Genomic DNA, 20,062 nt, shown 5'->3' on the forward strand with positions numbered 1-20,062 from the left:
AGTTAATCCGCTGTAGCCCGAGCGCGATGTAGTTATAGGTAGCGGATTCTGGGTATTATAGATTTCAGTAGCAGAGAGGATCTAGATCAGCGTAATACAGTTAGTCCAACGAGTAGGATTTAATTTGGCAGCAGAGTAACCGAATTCAAAATGTTAAATATCGATTCGGCATCCGTCGGGTATATCCATTCCTAGTTTCTAGATCTAGATCTAGTCTACCAGACTAGTCCGGTATACGTATGTTATATTCCCGTACAAAGACATGTGCATGTGCGTGTCTTGCATGTCTGACTGTTGTAAGGTGACAATGATGTTGTGTTGTGCTGTTGTTGGTTGCCCCCCAACCCGCTGTTGCATAGGAACGAACCAATGCTGTGCCCGGGACGGATGCCCCCCCCAGTTACTAAGACGTCGTCGACTGAGCTATTCTCTTCCCTCTCTTCCATCCTTCCCATCCTTCCCATCTTCCCATCCATCTATCTCCCCAATCATCTCCTCTTCTCCCCCTCTCCCTCCCCCTTCCCATTCTCCTAGAAGCTTCGTGATTTCTAATCCATCTCGTAATTTAGTCGTCAGCAGTGCAGCGCATTGTCGTCGCCACCTCGTTCGATCCTTCCTTAGTAGCTTTCCTTTCCCTTCTGTTCATTTTTTTTTTCCTTTTGGGTATTTTATTTACTTCCTTTTTGCTATTCTCCCTTGTCCCAACAAACTTATCATCGTCCCTGGCAAAACAACCTCCAACAAGGAGGTAGAGAGGGAATCCAAGTGCGTGTCTGGATTGAAAACAAAAAAGCGCAACTCGTTTCTATACAAAGGAAATTCTGCCGGAAAATTAAAAATTAAAAAAGTTAGAATGGCCCACGTCGCGAAACGACCACGCTTGCACGGGCCCAAGAACCCCACTCTCACATTACCTGCTACCACTCCGAAACTCCGAAACCTCCAGATTGAACACGAAAATTCCCTGCGACAATCTGCTCAACGCCTAAAAACCAGTTGGGAAGATATTTGTCGTCGTTATGGGCGTGATTTTGATGGTAGAGCGGACGAGATCGACCTAAGAACAGGAGAGTTGGTTATCGACAATGGGCACCTAAGGGGTCTTGAAGAAGATCTGGAGAATACGTGGGGTGGGGGTGATGATGACGAAGAAGGAGATGATGCTGGATCCGCAACATCGAGCTTGGAAATGGAACTTTTGGCGAGACGACCGATGTTAGCGAGGGATGAAATGGGTGGGCCGATGCTTCGGGACGACGAAGCCGAGGAGATCGATGTTGACGAAGATTTGGATCGAGATGCTATTGACGATTTGTTTGATGAGTTGGAATTGACGACAGGGTTGACTGGAAAGGACAAGAGGAGACGAGAGAAGGACCAAAAGATATTGGAGGCTCAAGAATCTGTGCAGAAGGAACAGAATGCACAGGATAGCATGCCATCACCTGCATCATCAGAGTCAGCAGAGCAGGATGAGGATGAGGATGAGGATGTAATGTCGACAGAACTGCCTCCTGTGAAGCAACATGGGATAAATGCCGAAACCGCGGCTTCGCCGGACGAGCTGCCGCCTGACGACATTGTGTTGGAATATGTATCGAAATTAGGTCGACAAAGGTTATTGGCGTTGGTTCAGACGCTGCAGAGCACGGAACAGCGGGTGGAGATGGAGGATCCTGCAATCGTCGCACAACTGACGCCGATATCAGATTGTGGGAAACCGCTCTCAGATCAATTGGGCGAGGCTGTGGAGAAGTTGGCTGCTTCGAAAGAACCGATTCCCGAATCAACCAGCGAGGAGGATGTTTTGGAGTCAGAGCAGGTGGCGGAGAGTGAAAGGAATGGGGGTGGTGGGTTGAATCCGAGCAGGGGTTCAGAGCTTTCAGCTGCTCTTGAGCTTCCAGCTGGGACTGTGCAGTGTTCTGAGGATGGCCTTGACTATGGCGTTGCAGTACTACCACTAATGATCAGTGAGGTAGCCCTTGACAATAATCTCGTCAAAGCTACAACGGAAGCCGTCACCTGTAACATCTCCACCTTGGTTGAGAGGGAACGGGAATTTATAGTCGAAATCGGCTCAGAACCCGAGCATAAACCCAAACCCGCACTTGAGCCCGAGCCCGAGCCTGAGTTTGAGCCTGAACTTGAATCCGAACCTCAACCCCAACCTCAACCTCAATCTCAACTGGAACCTGGGCTTGAACCTGAACCTGAACTCGAATCCGAATTAACAGCACAACTTATCCATAATCAAATTCTGCTAGAAGAACCGCACAAAGAACCCGTCACGGATTCCAACACTGCTGTGGACCGCGAATTGCTGGGAGAGAGCCAACCACCTACAATGGACATCCAAGAACCTGATCCGAACTTCCACTACGGTGATATCGATGATTTATCGACCATTATTGTTCCAAAAGCACAAGTACCAGTCACACCGAAGAATCGTCATTATGGTATTAAATCTTCTAGTTCCCTGAGGAAGGCTATCTCAAGCAGGAAGCAAAGCCGAAGACGTCTATCCGAGGTTGGAACACCGAAAAGGGTAAGGACCCCGTTGTCTTCCAGACGGGAAGAACCTCGAACTGTACCGTCAAAATTACAGTCCGAGGCCTTCCATGCAACACCCCGTGCGTCGCCGCCAAAGTCTGCTGGGCCGATGAATTTCTGGTCGGCGCTACCAGGCGACCCCTTTTTCGATCCTCGGTGGCAGGATTCCCATCCCGATGGGGAGCCTGCTTTTGAAGAATTCGAACGACGAAGAATTCTACTCGAGGAACACGCAGTTGACGGGGCGAAACAAAAGAAAAAGGCTAGCGATGGCTTAATGGTTTTGGATTCATCACCTGTGAAGAAAAAGACAAGGACCAAAACTAACTCCCAAGCGACACCAAAGATCAAGAAGCTGAAAGTAACCAAGGAGCCGAGGACCCCTACGTCGAAACGCGCCAAGTACGAAGATGAGGTCGAAAGGAAGCTACACACGCCACGGTCTGGTAAATTTTTAGAGTATGTCAAACAGAAGGCTGCAAAGGAGAGGGATGGCGCCGAAAAGGAAATTGCTGTTGAAGGGCTGCCTGATGGTACAGACGGAAATACCGGCGCTGAACCACGAGCCGACGCAACAATAGCAACCCCGACTCGAAGAATGAGATATGACTATGGACTGTCTGACAGTGAAGAGGAAGATCTCCTCCCCATTAACAGTCAGGACCTACAAATATCAAGCACCCAGACGCAAAAGAGAACTAGAGGCCGCCCTAGAAAGGCACTTGTGCCACTCATTGCACCAGATCCACCAGCTCCGTCCCCAAAAAGGCTCAGATCCATGGGAAGCTCGGCTGTTGATCCTCTGACAAAGTGTGGCAACGCCGGTTACCGATGTGGAAAGACCCTTTGTTTTAGTAAGTTGATAATCTACATTGGCTTCCCTAGCTAAATCGCTAACCGAGCTTGTAGAATGTACCGATGAGTAAACTCATGATTCTACCTGTATAAAATAGTATACACCGGTCCCTATCTATCATACACCAGAACCAATATTCAGGTATATATCTCGACATCTCGACATATATATTCTACTTCTTTTCCCCAGCAGCAAGTATATCTTCAATAGATGTATCCCACCTGCCTCCAATATCGCCAATTTTAGCCCAAAACTTAGATAGATGCCTGCTGCCGCTGTCGCACAGAATTGTTACAACTCTCTTATTCGAGTTTTCCCACCCACGTTCCTTAATGAGCTTAACGACGGCTACGCAGTTGACAGCACTAGAGCTGCCAACAAATAGGCCATCTTGTTCGACGAGGTACCGGGCCATCAGACACGCTATCATTTGTTAGTTCAACATGATTTTGCAACGGGCTCGGAAACCGCACCTTCTTCATCAGAAACACGGATAGCGTCGTCGATCGACGTCCTACCAGCTTCAAAATTTGCTGTTACCCTGTTTATTCCGATCCCTTCGACGATCGTATCAACTTGCGCCCTTCTTCTGGTGCCTTCTCTTTCAGTAACTTCGTTGAACATTACTCCATATTTCACCTTGTTCAGCAATCCTGATCCTTGCGGGTCGGCCAGGACGGCCGTTAAGTTTGGCAAATACTGCTTCAAATATCTAATTACCCCAGAAATCGTCCCACCCGTCCCCGCACCTGCAACAAACGCATCAAGTTTCTTTCCACATTGTCGGTATATCTCCGGCCCTGTTGTTTCAAAATGTGCTTTCCAGTTTGCTTCATTTTCAAATTGATCTGCGAAGAACCCTCTTGCCGGCGTGGAGTGGTCAGCCGTTAGTTCGATTGCGCGGGATTTTGCAAGGTTGACAAATTGTTTTCGGTCTACGATTGATGCCGGTGTGACGCGCTCAACGACAGCGCCGAGCTTTAGAAGGAGGTTTGATTTCTCAAGAGATTGGTCCGATGGCATGCATCTTTTATTTCAGTCAAATTTTCTTGTTAGTGTTTTGTTTTTTCCCGCCTGTTTCTTTTTCTGAGTATCCGTAACGGCGTGTCTTGCTGGGTTTTATATTCTTTTTCTAGGAGTGCTGAGGGTGGCGTAATACATACATATGGGCTAGGTATCCTCTTGCACGGCAAATGTGGGCAAGGGAGACGCCGGTGCTGCCGACTGTTCCTTCGAAGACTTTATCGCCTGAGAAGGGGCGGAGGCGGCCTTCTTCTTCTGCCTATTTATCGATTTTGATTGGTCAATACTTAAATTTATGATTTGATTTGGATATATGGGGTTGGTGGCTATTGTGCGTTTTCTGGAACGTTTTGCTTTATCCTCTTCTTTGCGGTTCTTTCTTTCTTTCTTTCTTTCTTTCTTTCTTTTCTTTTTTACTTTGAAAATATCATTTGGGTGTGTACGATCAATTCTTAGAGAAAATATGCAGGGGGGGATCCGATTAATAATTGGGATTGGTCTCGCGATCGTTCCCGGGTTTGGGGTGTAGGATAGTAATTATACGGATATAGCAGAGGCTGGAATATAATAGAAACAGAAAAATGGGGACGCTCGCGACATCGATGGGAAATTCTTTTATTTCTTCTTCTTCTTTTTTTTTCATGCATACCTTTAGTATTATACTTAAAGCTACCCGGTCCTTTGGCGAGCCACCTGGATTCAAGAACTATAAGGAGGAAATTCCCCAATATCCTATATCAATACATCTCTTTTTCTACCTCAATAGTGAAAAAATCATGGGAAATAGTTAAAAAAAAACTAACCTCTGCTTTTGCGAGTACCTCGCACCCCAAATATTCTGATAAACTTCTAATCCTGATTAATGGTGTATTCCCAATACACCCTTCTAGTCCATTTTTGATATCTTCTTTATTAGGTTGAAGGAACGAAGGTAATGTTAGACCACCACCACCACCATCTGGAGCATCAGATGAACCACCAGAACCAGAGGAAGTAAGTAGATTTTGTAAAGAGATGGGGACGAAAGAGTCACGACGGGGGTCGTTGTGTTTTGATTCTTGACGCCTCTGTCGATCTTCGGGAGATAAGTGAAGCTTTGTGGTTAGATGTTGGAATGAGAGGGTTATTACTATGCCGGCTGTGAAGCTGAGGGCGGCGAGGGTTAGTGGCTTTTGAAGCGGGAGGTAGTCGGACATGGTTTATTTTGCTTTTTAATGTGGCTGAGAGGGGCAGGTGGGTTATGGATCTATAGATGATATCAGGCAGGCTACATTGTTTTGGGGGATTTGGTCGTGAGAATGGATGGTGACTGTAGTGATCGATTAGTGACCGGTTATAGATTTTGAGACTTTTTGTTGGAAATTGAATATTTGTGTGTTGTAGAGAAGATCTTGGTGATGATGAAATAGCTGGGTTGGTTTCATATCCGACGAAGTCTAGCGGCAGGGCCAAGTCATAGCTATCATGATATGAGTGAAAATTGAGATGAGATATTTTATTCCATATAACGTCGTAGATTTGTTTATCACTTTGCAATAATAGTATTCCTCTGGTTTCTAAATCTTCAAATGCCCTGTGAATATCTTCGAATTCTTACTTTTGTGAGTTTATCTACAGTACTTAGGGTCCCTCAATATATACACTCCTTCCTCCCCTCCCTCGAGTCCTAAAACCAATCGCTTTCGTGATCCAAACCCTAGTAGTCCCAATCTCTAATATACATATAACTACCGAAAAAGGCCTTTTGACCATAATAAGGGGCTCTTTAATGTGTGTACATCACTGAAGCATTCTTATACCACGTCAACAAAGGGTTTTCCTTTGATTTTGTCGTGGTATCGCTGAGCTCTGCCCAGCTCCTCATGAACTTCTCATGTGTCTCTACTCTCGCAAACTTCCCGGATAGCAATTCGTACATCTTTGCTATTTCGACGAAGTCTGTCGGGAATAGGATATCGAAGTATCCTTGGTGTACCTGTTGATCGAGTTGTTAGTCGGAGCCCTTGTAGTACTTTTGTAAGTTTCGAGAAAAATGCTACTTACGAATAACTGTGAGACTGCAATAGTCTCCCTCTTGTACCTAGTTTGTACTACTGGCGCATTCATTCCTTCCACCGTATCAGGCAGGTAGTCAAAATCACTCATCAATAATCGATGATGAGGAAATCTCGAATTTAATAATTCCAAAAACTCCATCGCTCTCGTCGGGATAAACTCTGGCGCTGTTAAATTCTCCTGAAACCAGATTCGGTTTTTTAACCCCCACTTCAGCCTATTCCATGCACTGCTATTCCGAATCGTATCCTTGAATGACTTGGCGATTACATTGCTGAACATCTTGTCGTGTTCCGGGTTATCGATTTTGCGACGGAGATCCAGGTACCGTTTTGTCCGGGGGTCCAAGTCCGGTGTGTAGAATTCATGGAACTCGCCCTCTTGATCAATCATCAGGTACCCTTGTAGAGGTTGCTGTGTCTGTAAATCATAGCGCACCATATCATGCGCAAAATTATCAAAAACCTCCAACGCCAGGAAGTAGCAGGGGTTTGCCACGTAAGTGCTGAAATCGAACATGCTACTGTGAATAACCTCCACGTGTTCCAAATGGCCTGATCTTTCGACAGATTTAAGTTGCTGCTGTACCATCCGTTTACTGATCTCGATGATCTTGAATTGGGTGCGGATGTACACATCTGGAACGTTATCGCGCAACCAATCGAGGATATTGACCATCAGAGTACCGTTTCCAGCACCCATTTCGTAAACTATAAGGTCGTACTCCGGGTATAGATCTATAACGTAGTTTTCGTAGAGATATCGAGCAATAGCCTCTCCGTAGTAAGGACGGAATAGCTCCGTCGGGGTATGCCACAGCTGTCGAAGATTGTTGGGAGTTTCAGCATCGAGTTTATCTTCGAATTCTTTGTATTGTTGGGTGAAATCCTTGTGGAAGGCGGTTTCGTCACGGATTTGGGGGAATTTGAAGGGTTTATCGGTGTTGAAGATCACGGCCTCTTTAGAGAAGTAGCCATAGTGGGGGTTATAGAGTGCGTCTAGGAATATAAGATGTTAGCTTTCCCCGATAGGCATTCTTGGCCCAATTGACCCGGTCCAATCGAGAAGTGGGATTAAGCACCATCGATATAGTCCCGTACTAGCATCTTGCACATCACCGGCCTCTCTTCCCGACTCGCTAGCTTCGCAGCAGTCACCAACGGATATCGTTTAAACTCCTCGGACAGGTCGGTACTCGGCAACCTGTTCCTCGGCAGCCATCCTAAGCCCTCTGTGTTATCACGGTTACGTAGTGTGGGAGTCGTATGCAAACGCCGACGAGGTGGATGGTATGAACTGAGGGCACGCGCCGACGGACGTCGTGGGATCGAATGGTATTGACGACCGCGAATGGCCGAAACGGACCTCCGCTGGCAGGCCGGGTGATGAAAGAGCTGCCGGAACAAGTGGGAGAGAAGCGCCTGTGACGAGTCCATTATTGGCTCGGGGAGCAGGGCAGCTGCTCAAGCTCGCGCGGTGTCGTCGTCGAATCGGATAGTGGGAGGTTCTGTCTGGTTTAGTTTGCATGGGCCCCACAAATTAAGCGGAATTTATCGATAACGGCCAAGAAAGCCTCCGTCCGGATCACAGAGCCTCTGGCTGAGACTCAATGCAACGCACCTGACACAAAACCTATGTCTTCAAGGTCCGCTGATATTTCCTACTAAAGATCTTGATTATGACTATTTGATAATAGGGTTCATAGATATCATATTTCGTAATTTTTTAATTATGATACGATGACATTGCATAAATTTTATTTTGATGGTAAATGCAAGTTAATCTCAAGAATTCCGATAATGTGTAAGAATTCAAGCATTGCTCAAGACCTCTAAGACCTGCAGCCCGCATTGGCAACCTTACTCATCGAACCCCCTCGGAACCTCCAACCGTGAATCAGAGAGTGGCTCTGACTGTTCCCAACATTCTCGTGGCGTTTTTTAGCTGCAAGAATCTCAAATAACCTGCATGAAACCCCCCTTCGAATTCGATTGCTGTTACACAGAAATACAACAAACCAAAGTACTCCGACAAAAGTGCAAGAGTACCAAAGTTACCGAACCAAAGAAAAGACCGTGTGACCAAAAAGCCAACGATTAGATAATACAAACTTAGTAACAGAGTTGAATGCAGGGCATAGGCGAACTTGCATGACCACGCATCTCGCGACTCTTTATTTTGCGTGTATGATTGGTGAATTTGGGTTAAGATATATAGATTGGGACGTGGAAGGTTCCTTGCCTTGAGCTATATATATATCAATTGGTGTATGTTCGTGACAGTATACATACAATGCTGGGTAAAAGACGCGGTTCCCCCAGAGGTAGATCTAGACTAATATCAAGTTTCTTTAGCTCGTTTTCATTTGGGGGGCTCTTCAAGCTTGGTTATTTTCTTTTGTTCTTTGTGACTCGTGGATATCGTGACACCAACAGCAACAGGCATTGCGGCTGAGGGCATTCGAATTCTTCTTTGTTTAGATTTATCACAATCAGAGGATTTCGACAAAGCATTGCAGTGCTAGTCAATTTCAATCCAGCGCGTATAAAATGGGCGCAGATGAACCTGTCTGGATCTCCGACGCTCACATGCCCACTAATACAGATCAAAATACTGAAAGAATCCCCCAGCGATATACACCGGTATTGACACCTGTTTTCAGCTTATCACATAATCTACGAACATGACATCCCCTCTTGTCAATATATTCGTCGCTCCGGGCCTCTACTTAGCGCCCGAAGATGTCGCAGGCGGCCCACCTGGTATTGAAAGATGCGGCGGCCCAGACAGATATTGCTACTTAGCACCGGCAAACCTCACAGGTATATGCGGCACATGGCTCGGCCTTTCTGACCACTGCTGCTGGGTCGCAACCGTAGACGACTACAGGGCATGTGGAGGCATCTCTGGCATTCGCGATACTCCTTTCGATCGATTCGGTTCCTCAGACGCATTCAATTCTACCGGTAGTACCTGCCCATCGGGAAACTTTAAGTTCTTCGATTATGAGGAGGTAGGCGGTACAATTGCAGCATGCTGTCCAAACGGCCAGACCGGTCAAGCGTTTTTCATTACTGGGGCTAGTGATAATACCCAATACATCCTTGACGGTATCAGGTGTGGAACTTTCGATGTTCCAGGTGGAGTGCAAGTCCCGATGACTGAACCTGTCCCCACCTCTACCTCAGGGAACGGGGGGTCTATCTCTACCTCGGGGAATGGGGGTTCAACTAGTTCGCGCGGCCCTAATTCTTCACCTCCAACTACTGCAGCTCCGACGGGCGCGGGCACTACATCATCTACTGGTGGGCCGGCGACTACAACTTCGGGTTCCACAGCGAACAGAGTATCAATAATGTCATATTTGGTTGTCGGATCGTTTATCTTCGGCCTTTTCTTCGGAGGAAATTTGTAGTAGGCGTTTCAATGGATGCTGGAATTTAAATATATTTCTGCATTTGATCATGAAGGGAATAGTTAGAACTTTGTATATGTGGTTTATTTGAACTTATGATCGGTCTTAGGAATGTTTCTGCCGTTCGATATCTTGTGCCTGCATTCTTTAGTCAGTTGGTTAATTATGTTTATTACTATTCTATGTAGCATAACTAAGACTAGCATTTTACTCTACTGAGGATCTATAAATTTGTATCATATAATCATCGATATTCATATATCATCGAGTGATACGTATCGTTAAGCTTTTGCCAAATGTTAAGACTTTCTTGGAATTCTGGTTGGAACTAGTGATATAGTTGCGACCCCCAGACTAGATATAGTTATGCATACTGCATATTCGATAATACTTAGCTTTCTGCGGCTGAAAATAGCCGAAACTTACTCCTCTTTCCTTCTCTTTGCTACAAAATTCCTTATCACTCTTAGTCTGGGGTATCACTCTGTCTGACTGATATCCTATTCTTCGGGTCAGTCTAGGGTCCTTAGGAAACAATACGGAGGCAGAGCTGTATGTGTATATATATAGTTGTTAAAGGTATATATATATATATAATCCATGAAGTTGAGCACGTGTGTACTGGGGGCACTATAACTATAGGATGACCTCAAATTTCCAAAACCTCCCGAGCGAAGAGACCAAGCCTCTGGTTACTCTCTCCATAGAGTAAAGAACAGTAGTTTAGTTAATATTAAACTCGACGTGGTACCCTAATTAGGCGTAGGCTCTGTTGCAACGCAAGATTCTCGTGGTATTTTGAGAACTCGTGCCAGATCGGGAATATACCTGATCAAGGCGATCGTCCTCCATTTTAGGCTGCTAGTGATGCAGCTCATTTTCGACGTATCCTTCTTTCAAGTAATACCGGTTTCATTTTAGTTATGTAGACAACAATAAGGTATAGGATCATCGTGTCCGTATATAGGCTAGTGCCCCCTTCATTCACTAGGTGTTATCGAAGTATGGGTGTACTTCAATTGAATTCAAAGATTGCGGTTCCAGGAGGTCTAACCAAACAGTGGTTTCAAGACTTTTCGGGGGACTAGGGCTGGGTACTAGAGGATTTGAAGAGTTTCTGAACTCTAAGGCTAGGTGCCTATTTAAATTTACTAATCTCGAGCCCAGAAAAATAAACCGAACCTGTTCCAGTCTGAAGTACTAGTATAAAAGACATGGGGAACCGGGAAACTCATGGACCTGAGTGTGGCTAAGAGGGAAAATAATAATGAGGAATCGCTAGAAACATTAAGTGTTAAGGTAGATATAATAGATGGGTGATCTACCCAAAATTCGCTGGGTTCAATTTTGAAGGTCCAGTGTCTAGGGAATAACGATAAATATGCTGCTCGACAGAATACAATAGGCCCAAGAGCGAAACCAAACCTAGTAACATGCAAGTGTTTACGAAAACTATGGAGACTGGGTGTTAGATAAATGTTCGTTTTGTGAGATTCAGATATGAAACTTAGACTAACCTTCCAACGATTACCACACTGTAGACATTCACAGAACTGATGGTGGCGAAATATTAGCATATGAACAACCCATGACTTTTCGTAGGATTGAGGGAGTGCTTACTGTTGTCATCGGTTCGTCGGCAGAGCGGGTCTGTGCCTGACTGTAAGAAACGTTCCTCTTGCCGCATTTGCCACAGCGTAACTGATCTGTGACACTTGTGGGGGCTTTGGCAACCATGGCCTCTTTCATATTTTCCTGCTCAATCTTTTCGTCTTCCCGCTTTCGTTCAGCAGATGCCATCTCCTCCGATGACATTAAGGCGAGTCTCATGGGCTCGATTCTCCCCGAAATGACGTTATTTCTCAAGCTAGGATTTTTAGGGTCTTTCAGGTTGAAAAAGAGAGATCGGAGTTTGTTTCGGTATGCTGTGTCGGTCTTACTTCCGTGGTTACGGTAGAGATTGTGTTCGGTATCCTTGGCGAGTTTGAAAACATCATCGGGTGCTTTAATGAACGAAGTTCGTTAATTTAGTAGACAGGAGTGTGTATTGAGAAAGAGCTACGGTGAACATACTCGCTAGGGCTCCGATAACTAGACCGTCATAGATCATAGCTAGAGACTTCGTACGAACCTCATCGCCCCCAAAAATGTTGCATTCCACGCCATCGGTTTTATGGCTTCTCTTCATCGGGTCCACCGATGAACCTCCAGTTTTCCTGGGTACCGAGGGTGTCGGTGTCGACTTGTTCGGCGTATCTTTTCCTGAGGTTCCACCATTTGTGCTCGCTTCTTTCTTCATGGCCACACCACCTTTGGCATCGCTCGAAGAGCCGGATTTAGGCTTCATGCTAACGTCCTTCTTCCACTTGTTGACAATATCCTTTGCAAGCTCAGAGACAGTCTTATCGGCATGTCCACGAAGCTTGTTAACAATCATTCCGATCTTAGTCTCCTACAAAACCAATCATCCCATCTTATCAGCACAAGCACTTCCAACGAAAAACTTCCCATTCTTTTCCAATATCTAATCGTCATCCGAGACCTTCCATGCATACGCTGGGCGCTCTCCTGCAGGAAATTTTATGCAGGTACCCTCATACCACCCTAAACTAGGGCTATAGTTTCTAACCGTCAGGAATTTTTACCTACCCTCAGAATTTGCTCTGTCGCGACAACATCGCTCTTCAGTCTTCCCAAGATCTCGGTGATGTGGGTAGCCGGGAGTTTCTCACGGACAGCCTTATCCAGGCTTGCGCCGTGGATCTTGATGTCCTTTGTTTCCATCCCCGGCATCTTTTCTGTTTGCACTGCGGTAGCAACAACTAGTATGGTGGAGGTAATGGAAATGAAATAATAGCTGGAGCTTCAAGGTCGGAGCAGGACGAGCTACGGATAAGGGATCAATATCGGCAGACTCTTCTGATGGTTGCTGTATGACGTCGGGCGCGCCAGAAATGTCGGCAGGATCGATGACTGGATCAGGGTCTCGTGCGAGTGTTCGGCAGGAAGGTCGGATTTAGTGGGGTAGGTTTAAAGGGTCTTTAAGAGTATCGCAATTATGATGAGATGAATTATCGAGGTTGAAGGCTTGGGGGAAAAGGCTTTCTGGGTCGTGGAGGAGGAAAAACGTGATGAGATGGGGGTTCTGGGATTGTGAAATTTCGAGGCCGAAAACTCACTCAGAAGAAAGATTAATTGCGACTGGTCGCGTGTTCGGTTAAATCAGTTCCAACACGAACACCTTCGCCAGACTATATTACCTGCACGGCACCAACTCCAGGATTCCGCTTCAACTGCAGGCGCACGATGCACATGGGGGACAGGCTACTAATTTATGGACAAACAATATGGGGAAATCGCTTGCAAGTTTCCGCCGGCTATATTGTTCTAACTGGCAAGCATCGTACGTGTTTAATAGTGGTTTAAGCAGTATATATCAGTCGCAAACAACATGAAGTGCCCTTGCTAGGTACGCCTAAGCTACAGCAAACAATCAAGCAAAAGTCGAAGCCCAAAATACTCTACCGTCTGAGCATAGCAGACATGACGTCCGAATGCGCAGCTCTCTCCCTGTTAACTTCCGTGAGGTTGCTGACACTTCTTAGATCATTGACGACATCCTTGGCTATCAAACCATCAAAACTGTATTAGCATTCATTCATCACTTGGTAGGGTTATTAGTGATATTCACCTTTGCCAAAGTAAACCTCCTCTGCAGAAACAAAGAAACATCGGTCAGTCGGTGCTATCTCAGAGTAAAATTCAATTCCAAAAGAACTCACGCAGCAAATTCCTCATCTTTAACTCCATGTCCTCCACGAGCCGACCAATATTCACGATATGAGAATTATCGTCCTCCACTGGAAGATCCGCTTCGATCTGACGTGTCATATTACCACTGAGGTCCATAGTTCCAATAACGTCTGAGGTGTTCTCCATATTGAGGATAACTGTGCTGGTGAGCTTATAATGTGCTTGCCTGGGCCTGTCAAGAGCTTCAAAGACGTGTATAGAATCCCAAGTTCCCGTATTCTTCGAAGTCGCAGCAGAAGACTTCTTCAGGAGCACTACACCAGCGAAACCGTCGTCTAGATTCCAGAAGTAGACACTAGAAACACCGCCCTCATAGTACCTAACACGTCATCAGCTTAACTAGCTTCAAATAAAGCTTGTGAACCCAGACGGACTCTTACAATTCTCTATAGACATCAAAAGCTTGATTCGCTGCAATTTCCATCTTCCGGACCTTCTCGCTCGGCACGGTTCCGTCACTTAGTGGTGGGTCGAATTCATTACTCCATGGCGATCGATAGCTGTCACCGTCGCGATTGTAGTCGCAAAGAAGGTATTCTCTTCCACTCTTCTTGCATTTCGAAATCTGCAATGGTTGATCGACAGATGATAGAAGGTCTTCGGTGAGGTCCGGAACCAAGCCGATCAAGGCGTTTAGGTTTTTGGTGATGTGTTTGGGGTTAAGACGGCGGAGGAGGTCCCTGGTACGTGGCGGGGTAGGAGATTAGTATAAGCTATAGTTATAGGCTACGGCGCTCGGGCTGTCGAGATATCTTACAAGGCTGAATCGAAGGGGTCGGTCATTGTGGCTTTGATGATTCTTTAGATCTTAAGAAGATAACGCCGATAGAGGAGGGGGAAGACGTGGAGCGGCGGGTGAAGTTGCACAACGTAGCTTGAGCTTCTGTCCAACAGCTTATCGCCAAGACTGCCCCTCCAAGCTGGCCGCTTTGCAACACATTTTGCTGTTGGATTTCTGGATCGAGAGTTGGTCTGGAAGGCAAGACACATGACACAGATGATATTATATTGGGGGCTGTCCCCTTTTCTATAACGGGGGACTAGGAGGGAGTCGGTATCATGTTGGTCATATTGCAATATTCCTCTCCTATTATACAGTTGTATATTTCAAAATCTATGATTGCGCGCCTTAGAAGAAAGCCGTAGCATCCTGCAAAAACCATAAATCCTCCCTCAACATTTCCTCCGAAGTTCCCGCCCTGCCAGCTAACTCTTTCCTTCTACCAGCTCCTAACATTAACCATCTGACCAAAAGTTTACCGTCCAAGATCGCCCTCATAGGCTCTGAACTGGTGTTCCTGAATTTAGCCGCCCGATATGCCCTAGGATTCAAGCCCGCTATATGTTCGCCCGTGTTCGTAATTTGCCCTTGAATGACATTCAGCCGGCGGTACATGGATTCTGTGATTGATGAGACAGTCCCAAATACTCCCGTCATTGTACTGAACATGCAGAGGAATTCTTCATCCTCGTCTTCATCCATATCGTCTTCGTCTGGCTCAGTGAAGAGACTCTTTTTCTTTGGTAAGATACATATCGACTTGACCTCATGACCGCAATAGATTTCGCCTTTAGGAAGTAACCTGTTTCCATGGATGGATTTGGGGTCTAGCAAGATCGTTAGTAAACTAAGTTTCAGGGAATGAGGGTTGAGGGTATCGCATACTCTCTGGGTCATATTGTAGAACATGAATGTTCGACTGTGCATCCGCTACAACGAAGTAACATGCAGTCCCCGCTGGTAGGAAATCACCCGCCGTTATTGATAGCTGCCTGGGATCCTTTCCGAACAGAATCATCTTGTACGGTTCTTCTGAAAACCCGACAAAAGACACCCCCTTCAACACATCGCCGAACATCACCATCTTCTCCAAGGTTTTTGCCACAGTTGTATGTGTATTCATATCCATAAAAGCAACAGGTAACAGCGACCCATCCTCTTTCAACCCTCTGATCATACACTTCTGACCATGTGTAATGAGGAGGTAGCCGTCCATACCAGCTAGAGTGCTAACAACGCCTTTAACCTCTTCTCTCGAGATCAGTTTGAACTTCTTCCCTGTTTCTGGCTTCCCAATCTCTGGAACGACGTCAATCACGTCGAACACGTAGACTGCGCCACGAGCCGGTGAATTTTCACCCCGAAGCAGGCCTGTTCCAACAGCGATCAGAACCTTTCGTTCTTTGGTGACTTCTGATATTTCAAGTTCAACGGCTTTAACGACGAACGGTACTTCATGAACTGGAAATTCATATCTAAGTGAATTGTATTATTAGATATCTTGACTAAGCACCGAGAACGCTTATTATCTTACCTATCTGTTGTCGTCCAGGTGACCGGCGAAATCATCACCAAATGTCCTGTCTCAAGCTCCGGCAGTAAGGTTTCATCGACAAGGCCCTCTTCCATCTGGAAATCTTCATCATCGACTTCAGGTTTCGAAGTACTCAGCACTGAAACCACATAGACGTTCTTAGGGTCGTAGTAGGTCAATGATGTCGGAGTTCTTTCAAGAGGAATCCTTTGGGATAACCAAGTGTGCTCCATTGAAACTTCGGGGAAATGACAAACGCGAGCGGTACCCTTTTTTCTCATTAGTTTCTACTCGTTGACAATCATATTCATAGATAGACAAGAGCGTATTTACCTTGGAATCAATGTACAAAAACCCTCTTTCAGTCTCCTTCGTGTTGAAAGGACTTAAGCTTCTCACCATCCCTCCTTGCAGCTTATATAACTTGGGCAAAGTTTTCGAAGATTTGGTAATAAACGTTGGGGTATCACCCGCCATGAAAGCAACACTATAGCCTCCTAAATCGTCGATTTTTACCAGTGGGCCACTTGGCGACTTTTGCTCTGACAAGCTAACGGTTGGGAGCACCGTATTGTAAATCTTTTTGAAGCAAATTCCATTACTTATGAAAGGTTCATAGATTATAATGTCATCTCGCTTAGTTTTGACCTATAGGCAATGTCAGTAGGGTAAGTTACATCCTTGGTCATGAAGAAAATAGACTCACAATTAGATAGGGTGCTTTGCTGATATTATCTCCGAGATCCGCTACAATGATTTCTTCAATCTCGTCCCTTGCAGTATGAAACCTTAGTGCAGTTTCATCTGGACTAACAAGCTGTAGACTCATATCGAAATGTTCCAACGTAGCTTTTAACTCAAAATTGGGTAGCGTGAAAACCTAATATTGACATATCAAAATTACGATTGTTGAAAAATATAGGATCCTAGCGACATCAACTCACCTGCAATGTTCCTTCCTCAGTAAGGAGGAAGCAGAGAACCTGCGACTTTGTACCCAGTCCGAAGACTTCACTTGACGATGTGTATAGACAACCATTCGTATACTTCGTGTCCTACCGTGAGTCAGTACCGAGCGTGTTTGCTGAAGTAATAGGTGGTGCTACCTTTATAGTGGCTGGTAATTCGATTCTATCCAATTCAAGAGTCCGCTCGTGACACTGACATGCTAATATGGATGAATCACCGCATATTAAAAGCATGTAAGGATCCGCAAAGCTGGCAGACACAATATGCGGGCCTCCGTCGGGGTCCTCGTCATTCGTCGATATGATCTGGATGAGTTGCAATTCTATTCACACCGAAACCAAATCAGAATCCCAGAACCACGTTTTACATGAATCTATATGGGCGGAAAAAAAAGAAGGTATTGAAAAATGGAATTGATTGGCTAGTCTAGGGTACAGACCACTATCATAGACCTTCACGTTGGTCTCGCAGACTTGTGCAATTCGTAATCCATCCTGGAATGTGCCGAACTCTAATGTTGGGCATACTTCTGTTGTCTCGATGTCGGTGCCCTCTAGGGGTTCGAACTTCGTCCCCACCTTGTAAACAAGTGTTTCAGAAGTATTCGAGGCGAAGAGGTATGTACTGTAGTCCTCCGTTGCACCAATCTGTTCCTCATACCCTTTGCTGACCGAAGAAGGGATCATGGATTGTCCCTTTTTAACCTGTTTAGAATGGACGGCCCAGAGTCGCTGGCAGTCCTTGAAATCAAATGTAGCAGAAACCCTTGGGCATATTGACGTGTTAAATACTGTGACGGCGCCCTCGACACCTCTCCCTGTTGTTGCCATTAACTCGAGTTCCGGGAGGACACCTTGGTGGAGTTTGAGCTTCTCGGGTAGCATGGCTGGCCGCCCAAAAGCCATTTGACGGCATGGACCGACATTTTGTAGCCTATCGTGCCTGCGGAACACATATTCACCGGAGGACCCGCGACCTATATTTCCGGAAGATGCCTTCCGGGGTGTGATTGGGGTGACGGTAGATTCTCCATAGAGATCATCTTCGTCATCGTCGTCTTCGACGTTGTCCTCGGCGTCATCCCGCTCTAACTTGACCTCGGATTTCTGGGACAGTGAGGTTTTCTCGCCTTTCCGCTTGTAACCCCAGAGCATCGCATCAGAGTCGAGCGAGCCAAGGAAAAATCGCCGATTACCAACTTCCACTAGTGTCTCACAGGGCGCGGACGTGAACGGATATCCGTCCTTGCTCTGTATCCTTCGAACGGATAGGCTACTGATGCTTCGCCCTTCAGCTTTAAACGACAATATCGCAAAGTCACCCGCGATAGTGACTATGAGAACGTCGCCGTTCTCATTAGGAAGAGAAATTGCTGAACAAGACTCAAGATTCAACTCAAGGTCGGATTGGTCGGTCATATTGAAGGCAGAGTATTGTTGAGCGTAGCTATTAACGGCAACCGCAGACATCTTTCCAGCTTGATCAACGTGGACGATCTCGTGCTCTCCCAGAAGAAGCGTTCCACCGATGGGAGGAGGCAGCGCTACTGCCTTCCAAATATCGAATGGTAGGTTCTTCGCGGACATGATAGATGTCGAAGCCCGTTGATCCAGGTCTAGCGTGACTACAATGAAATGAGTCGGGTCTTTCCTCCTTTCAAGCATTCCCACAGAACCTTGTTGTGGCTGGTAAACAATTCCAAAGGTTGGTTCTCGGTATTCGTGTAGGAACACGATGTCTATGATACGCTCCACAGATTCGTCTAGCTGCGATGCTGATAGAACGAACGATGGGTGGTATGGGGTGTCGGATGGCTTTCCTTCGCCTGTATTGTCTTTCATTTCGACGTCCTTCTTTGGTTTCTCGGCGTCATCATCATCTTCCAGATCGTAAGTGAAGGAGTCGTTGTCGGGAATTTCAAGATCTTCGTCTTCAGTCTGCCTGAATGGGAGTATAGCGACTAGGTCGTGATTGAACTTAAATGCGGCACATCTGCTTTTAGGATCAGAGATCAAATAATTGATCGGAAATTCCGGCGTCAAAGGGGACCTGAATTCATCCCCTTCGTAGTAATGCAAACTGATAGTTGATATCGAGTGAGCAGCTGGATCCCATTCCAGCAGAGAAATCTTTGCAGAATCGAAAGAAACCAATAGACAATCTCCACCGCTTTTACTTGTCGGGATCCTAATTTTCACCATAGAGGTGACACTTCCGTATAAATGGTACTGCGCCACCAAATCTAGCTTCGTGGTTTTTTCAATTGTCTCTCGCTGGAGGTGCATTCCACTTTCAACTGTGAATGAGTCTTCATGATCGCGACCCTCGAATACGCGTCGATCGCTACCACCCTCATCCTTTGCTTCGTCGAGCGCAAACTCGCCCTCTGCATCTTCATATTCAACCAGCCGGAAAATTTGAAGGAGCGATGTTTTAGCGACAACTAGATTTCTCTCTGTGGATGAAATGAAGTTTAATGCGAGAGCGTTGTTGACCGCGGTTGGGTCTGTTATTTCGGTGTAGACCTGCATGCTACCCATTTCGTCTCTTATGCGAAAGCTATCCGGTGTTCGGGACCCTAATTAGCTTATTGGATATAAAGGCGGTATCATATGCTCGTTCATGCCGTCGAACACCAATATCCCGGGTTTGGCGCGTGTGGTTTGTTGGGTCAAGTGTGGTTCGAATTCTAGTTCTAGATCCAGTTCAGGTTGAAGCCGCCAAGCGAATTTCAAATACGAGCAGCTCAACAGCGCCAACCAATTGATTGCAAACATGCATTTGCCCGTCCTCTGGTCTACTGGCCATTTAAATCTCTACCCAGGTATTTTCTGGTTTCTACACACTGATTTCGTAGATATCACAGCCGGCCATGTATTTCTTCTCATTTTATCAAAAGACGGCCGAGATTTCGGCGGCAGTTAGCCCCACAACTTCCCTGTTGTTCCAGGACCCACGGCTTCCTTAAAGTTCCTTTCCCTGGCAGGGTGAACATTGGATAAGGTATTTATACAACTGGTTGACTCGTACTACGGCTGGCCTGACAAGCTTGTATCTTTGGCGTGG

General features: G+C 46.0%; 7 protein-coding genes across 7 annotated transcripts; 2 read left to right on the forward strand and 5 right to left on the reverse strand.

The window, feature by feature from the left end:
- Nucleotides 1-853: 853 nt before the first annotated feature.
- Nucleotides 854-3,476, forward strand: AOL_s00078g163 (uncharacterized protein; the record flags this gene model as incomplete). Its single annotated transcript, XM_011123426.1, has 2 exons — nt 854-3,404; nt 3,460-3,476. 2 exons carry the CDS (start codon nt 854-856, stop codon nt 3,474-3,476), a joined length of 2,568 nt encoding a protein of 855 aa, XP_011121728.1.
- A 102-nt stretch (nt 3,477-3,578) lies between these two features.
- On the reverse strand, nt 3,579-5,625 carry AOL_s00078g164 (uncharacterized protein; the record flags this gene model as incomplete). Its single annotated transcript, XM_011123427.1, has 4 exons — nt 3,579-3,829; nt 3,880-4,433; nt 4,570-4,688; nt 5,233-5,625. The coding sequence occupies 4 exons, from the start codon at nt 5,623-5,625 to the stop codon at nt 3,579-3,581; spliced, it is 1,317 nt and encodes a 438-aa protein (XP_011121729.1).
- Nucleotides 5,626-6,194: 569 nt separating this feature from the next.
- On the reverse strand, nt 6,195-7,590 carry AOL_s00078g165 (uncharacterized protein; the record flags this gene model as incomplete). Its single annotated transcript, XM_011123428.1, has 3 exons — nt 6,195-6,404; nt 6,473-7,482; nt 7,566-7,590. 3 exons carry the CDS (start codon nt 7,588-7,590, stop codon nt 6,195-6,197), a joined length of 1,245 nt encoding a protein of 414 aa, XP_011121730.1.
- Nucleotides 7,591-9,167: 1,577 nt separating this feature from the next.
- AOL_s00078g166 (uncharacterized protein) lies at nt 9,168-9,899 on the forward strand (the record flags this gene model as incomplete). The annotated part of the gene is made up of 1 exon (XM_011123429.1): nt 9,168-9,899. The coding sequence occupies one exon, from the start codon at nt 9,168-9,170 to the stop codon at nt 9,897-9,899; it is 732 nt and encodes a 243-aa protein (XP_011121731.1).
- A 1,443-nt stretch (nt 9,900-11,342) lies between these two features.
- On the reverse strand, nt 11,343-12,692 carry AOL_s00078g167 (uncharacterized protein; the record flags this gene model as incomplete). The annotated part of the gene is made up of 5 exons (XM_011123430.1): nt 11,343-11,351; nt 11,417-11,452; nt 11,520-11,902; nt 11,973-12,351; nt 12,549-12,692. The coding sequence occupies 5 exons, from the start codon at nt 12,690-12,692 to the stop codon at nt 11,343-11,345; spliced, it is 951 nt and encodes a 316-aa protein (XP_011121732.1).
- A 728-nt stretch (nt 12,693-13,420) lies between these two features.
- AOL_s00078g168 (uncharacterized protein) lies at nt 13,421-14,495 on the reverse strand (the record flags this gene model as incomplete). Its single annotated transcript, XM_011123431.1, has 5 exons — nt 13,421-13,524; nt 13,591-13,611; nt 13,682-14,031; nt 14,093-14,392; nt 14,470-14,495. 5 exons carry the CDS (start codon nt 14,493-14,495, stop codon nt 13,421-13,423), a joined length of 801 nt encoding a protein of 266 aa, XP_011121733.1.
- Nucleotides 14,496-14,841: 346 nt separating this feature from the next.
- AOL_s00078g169 (uncharacterized protein) lies at nt 14,842-19,536 on the reverse strand (the record flags this gene model as incomplete). Its single annotated transcript, XM_011123432.1, has 8 exons — nt 14,842-15,320; nt 15,379-15,968; nt 16,028-16,296; nt 16,361-16,675; nt 16,734-16,907; nt 16,972-17,082; nt 17,134-17,318; nt 17,436-19,536. The coding sequence occupies 8 exons, from the start codon at nt 19,534-19,536 to the stop codon at nt 14,842-14,844; spliced, it is 4,224 nt and encodes a 1,407-aa protein (XP_011121734.1).
- Nucleotides 19,537-20,062: the final 526 nt, after the last annotated feature.

Source organism: Orbilia oligospora (assembly GCF_000225545.1).
Source record: "Orbilia oligospora ATCC 24927 unplaced genomic scaffold scaffold00078, whole genome shotgun sequence".
Taxonomy (NCBI): domain Eukaryota; kingdom Fungi; phylum Ascomycota; class Orbiliomycetes; order Orbiliales; family Orbiliaceae; genus Orbilia; species Orbilia oligospora.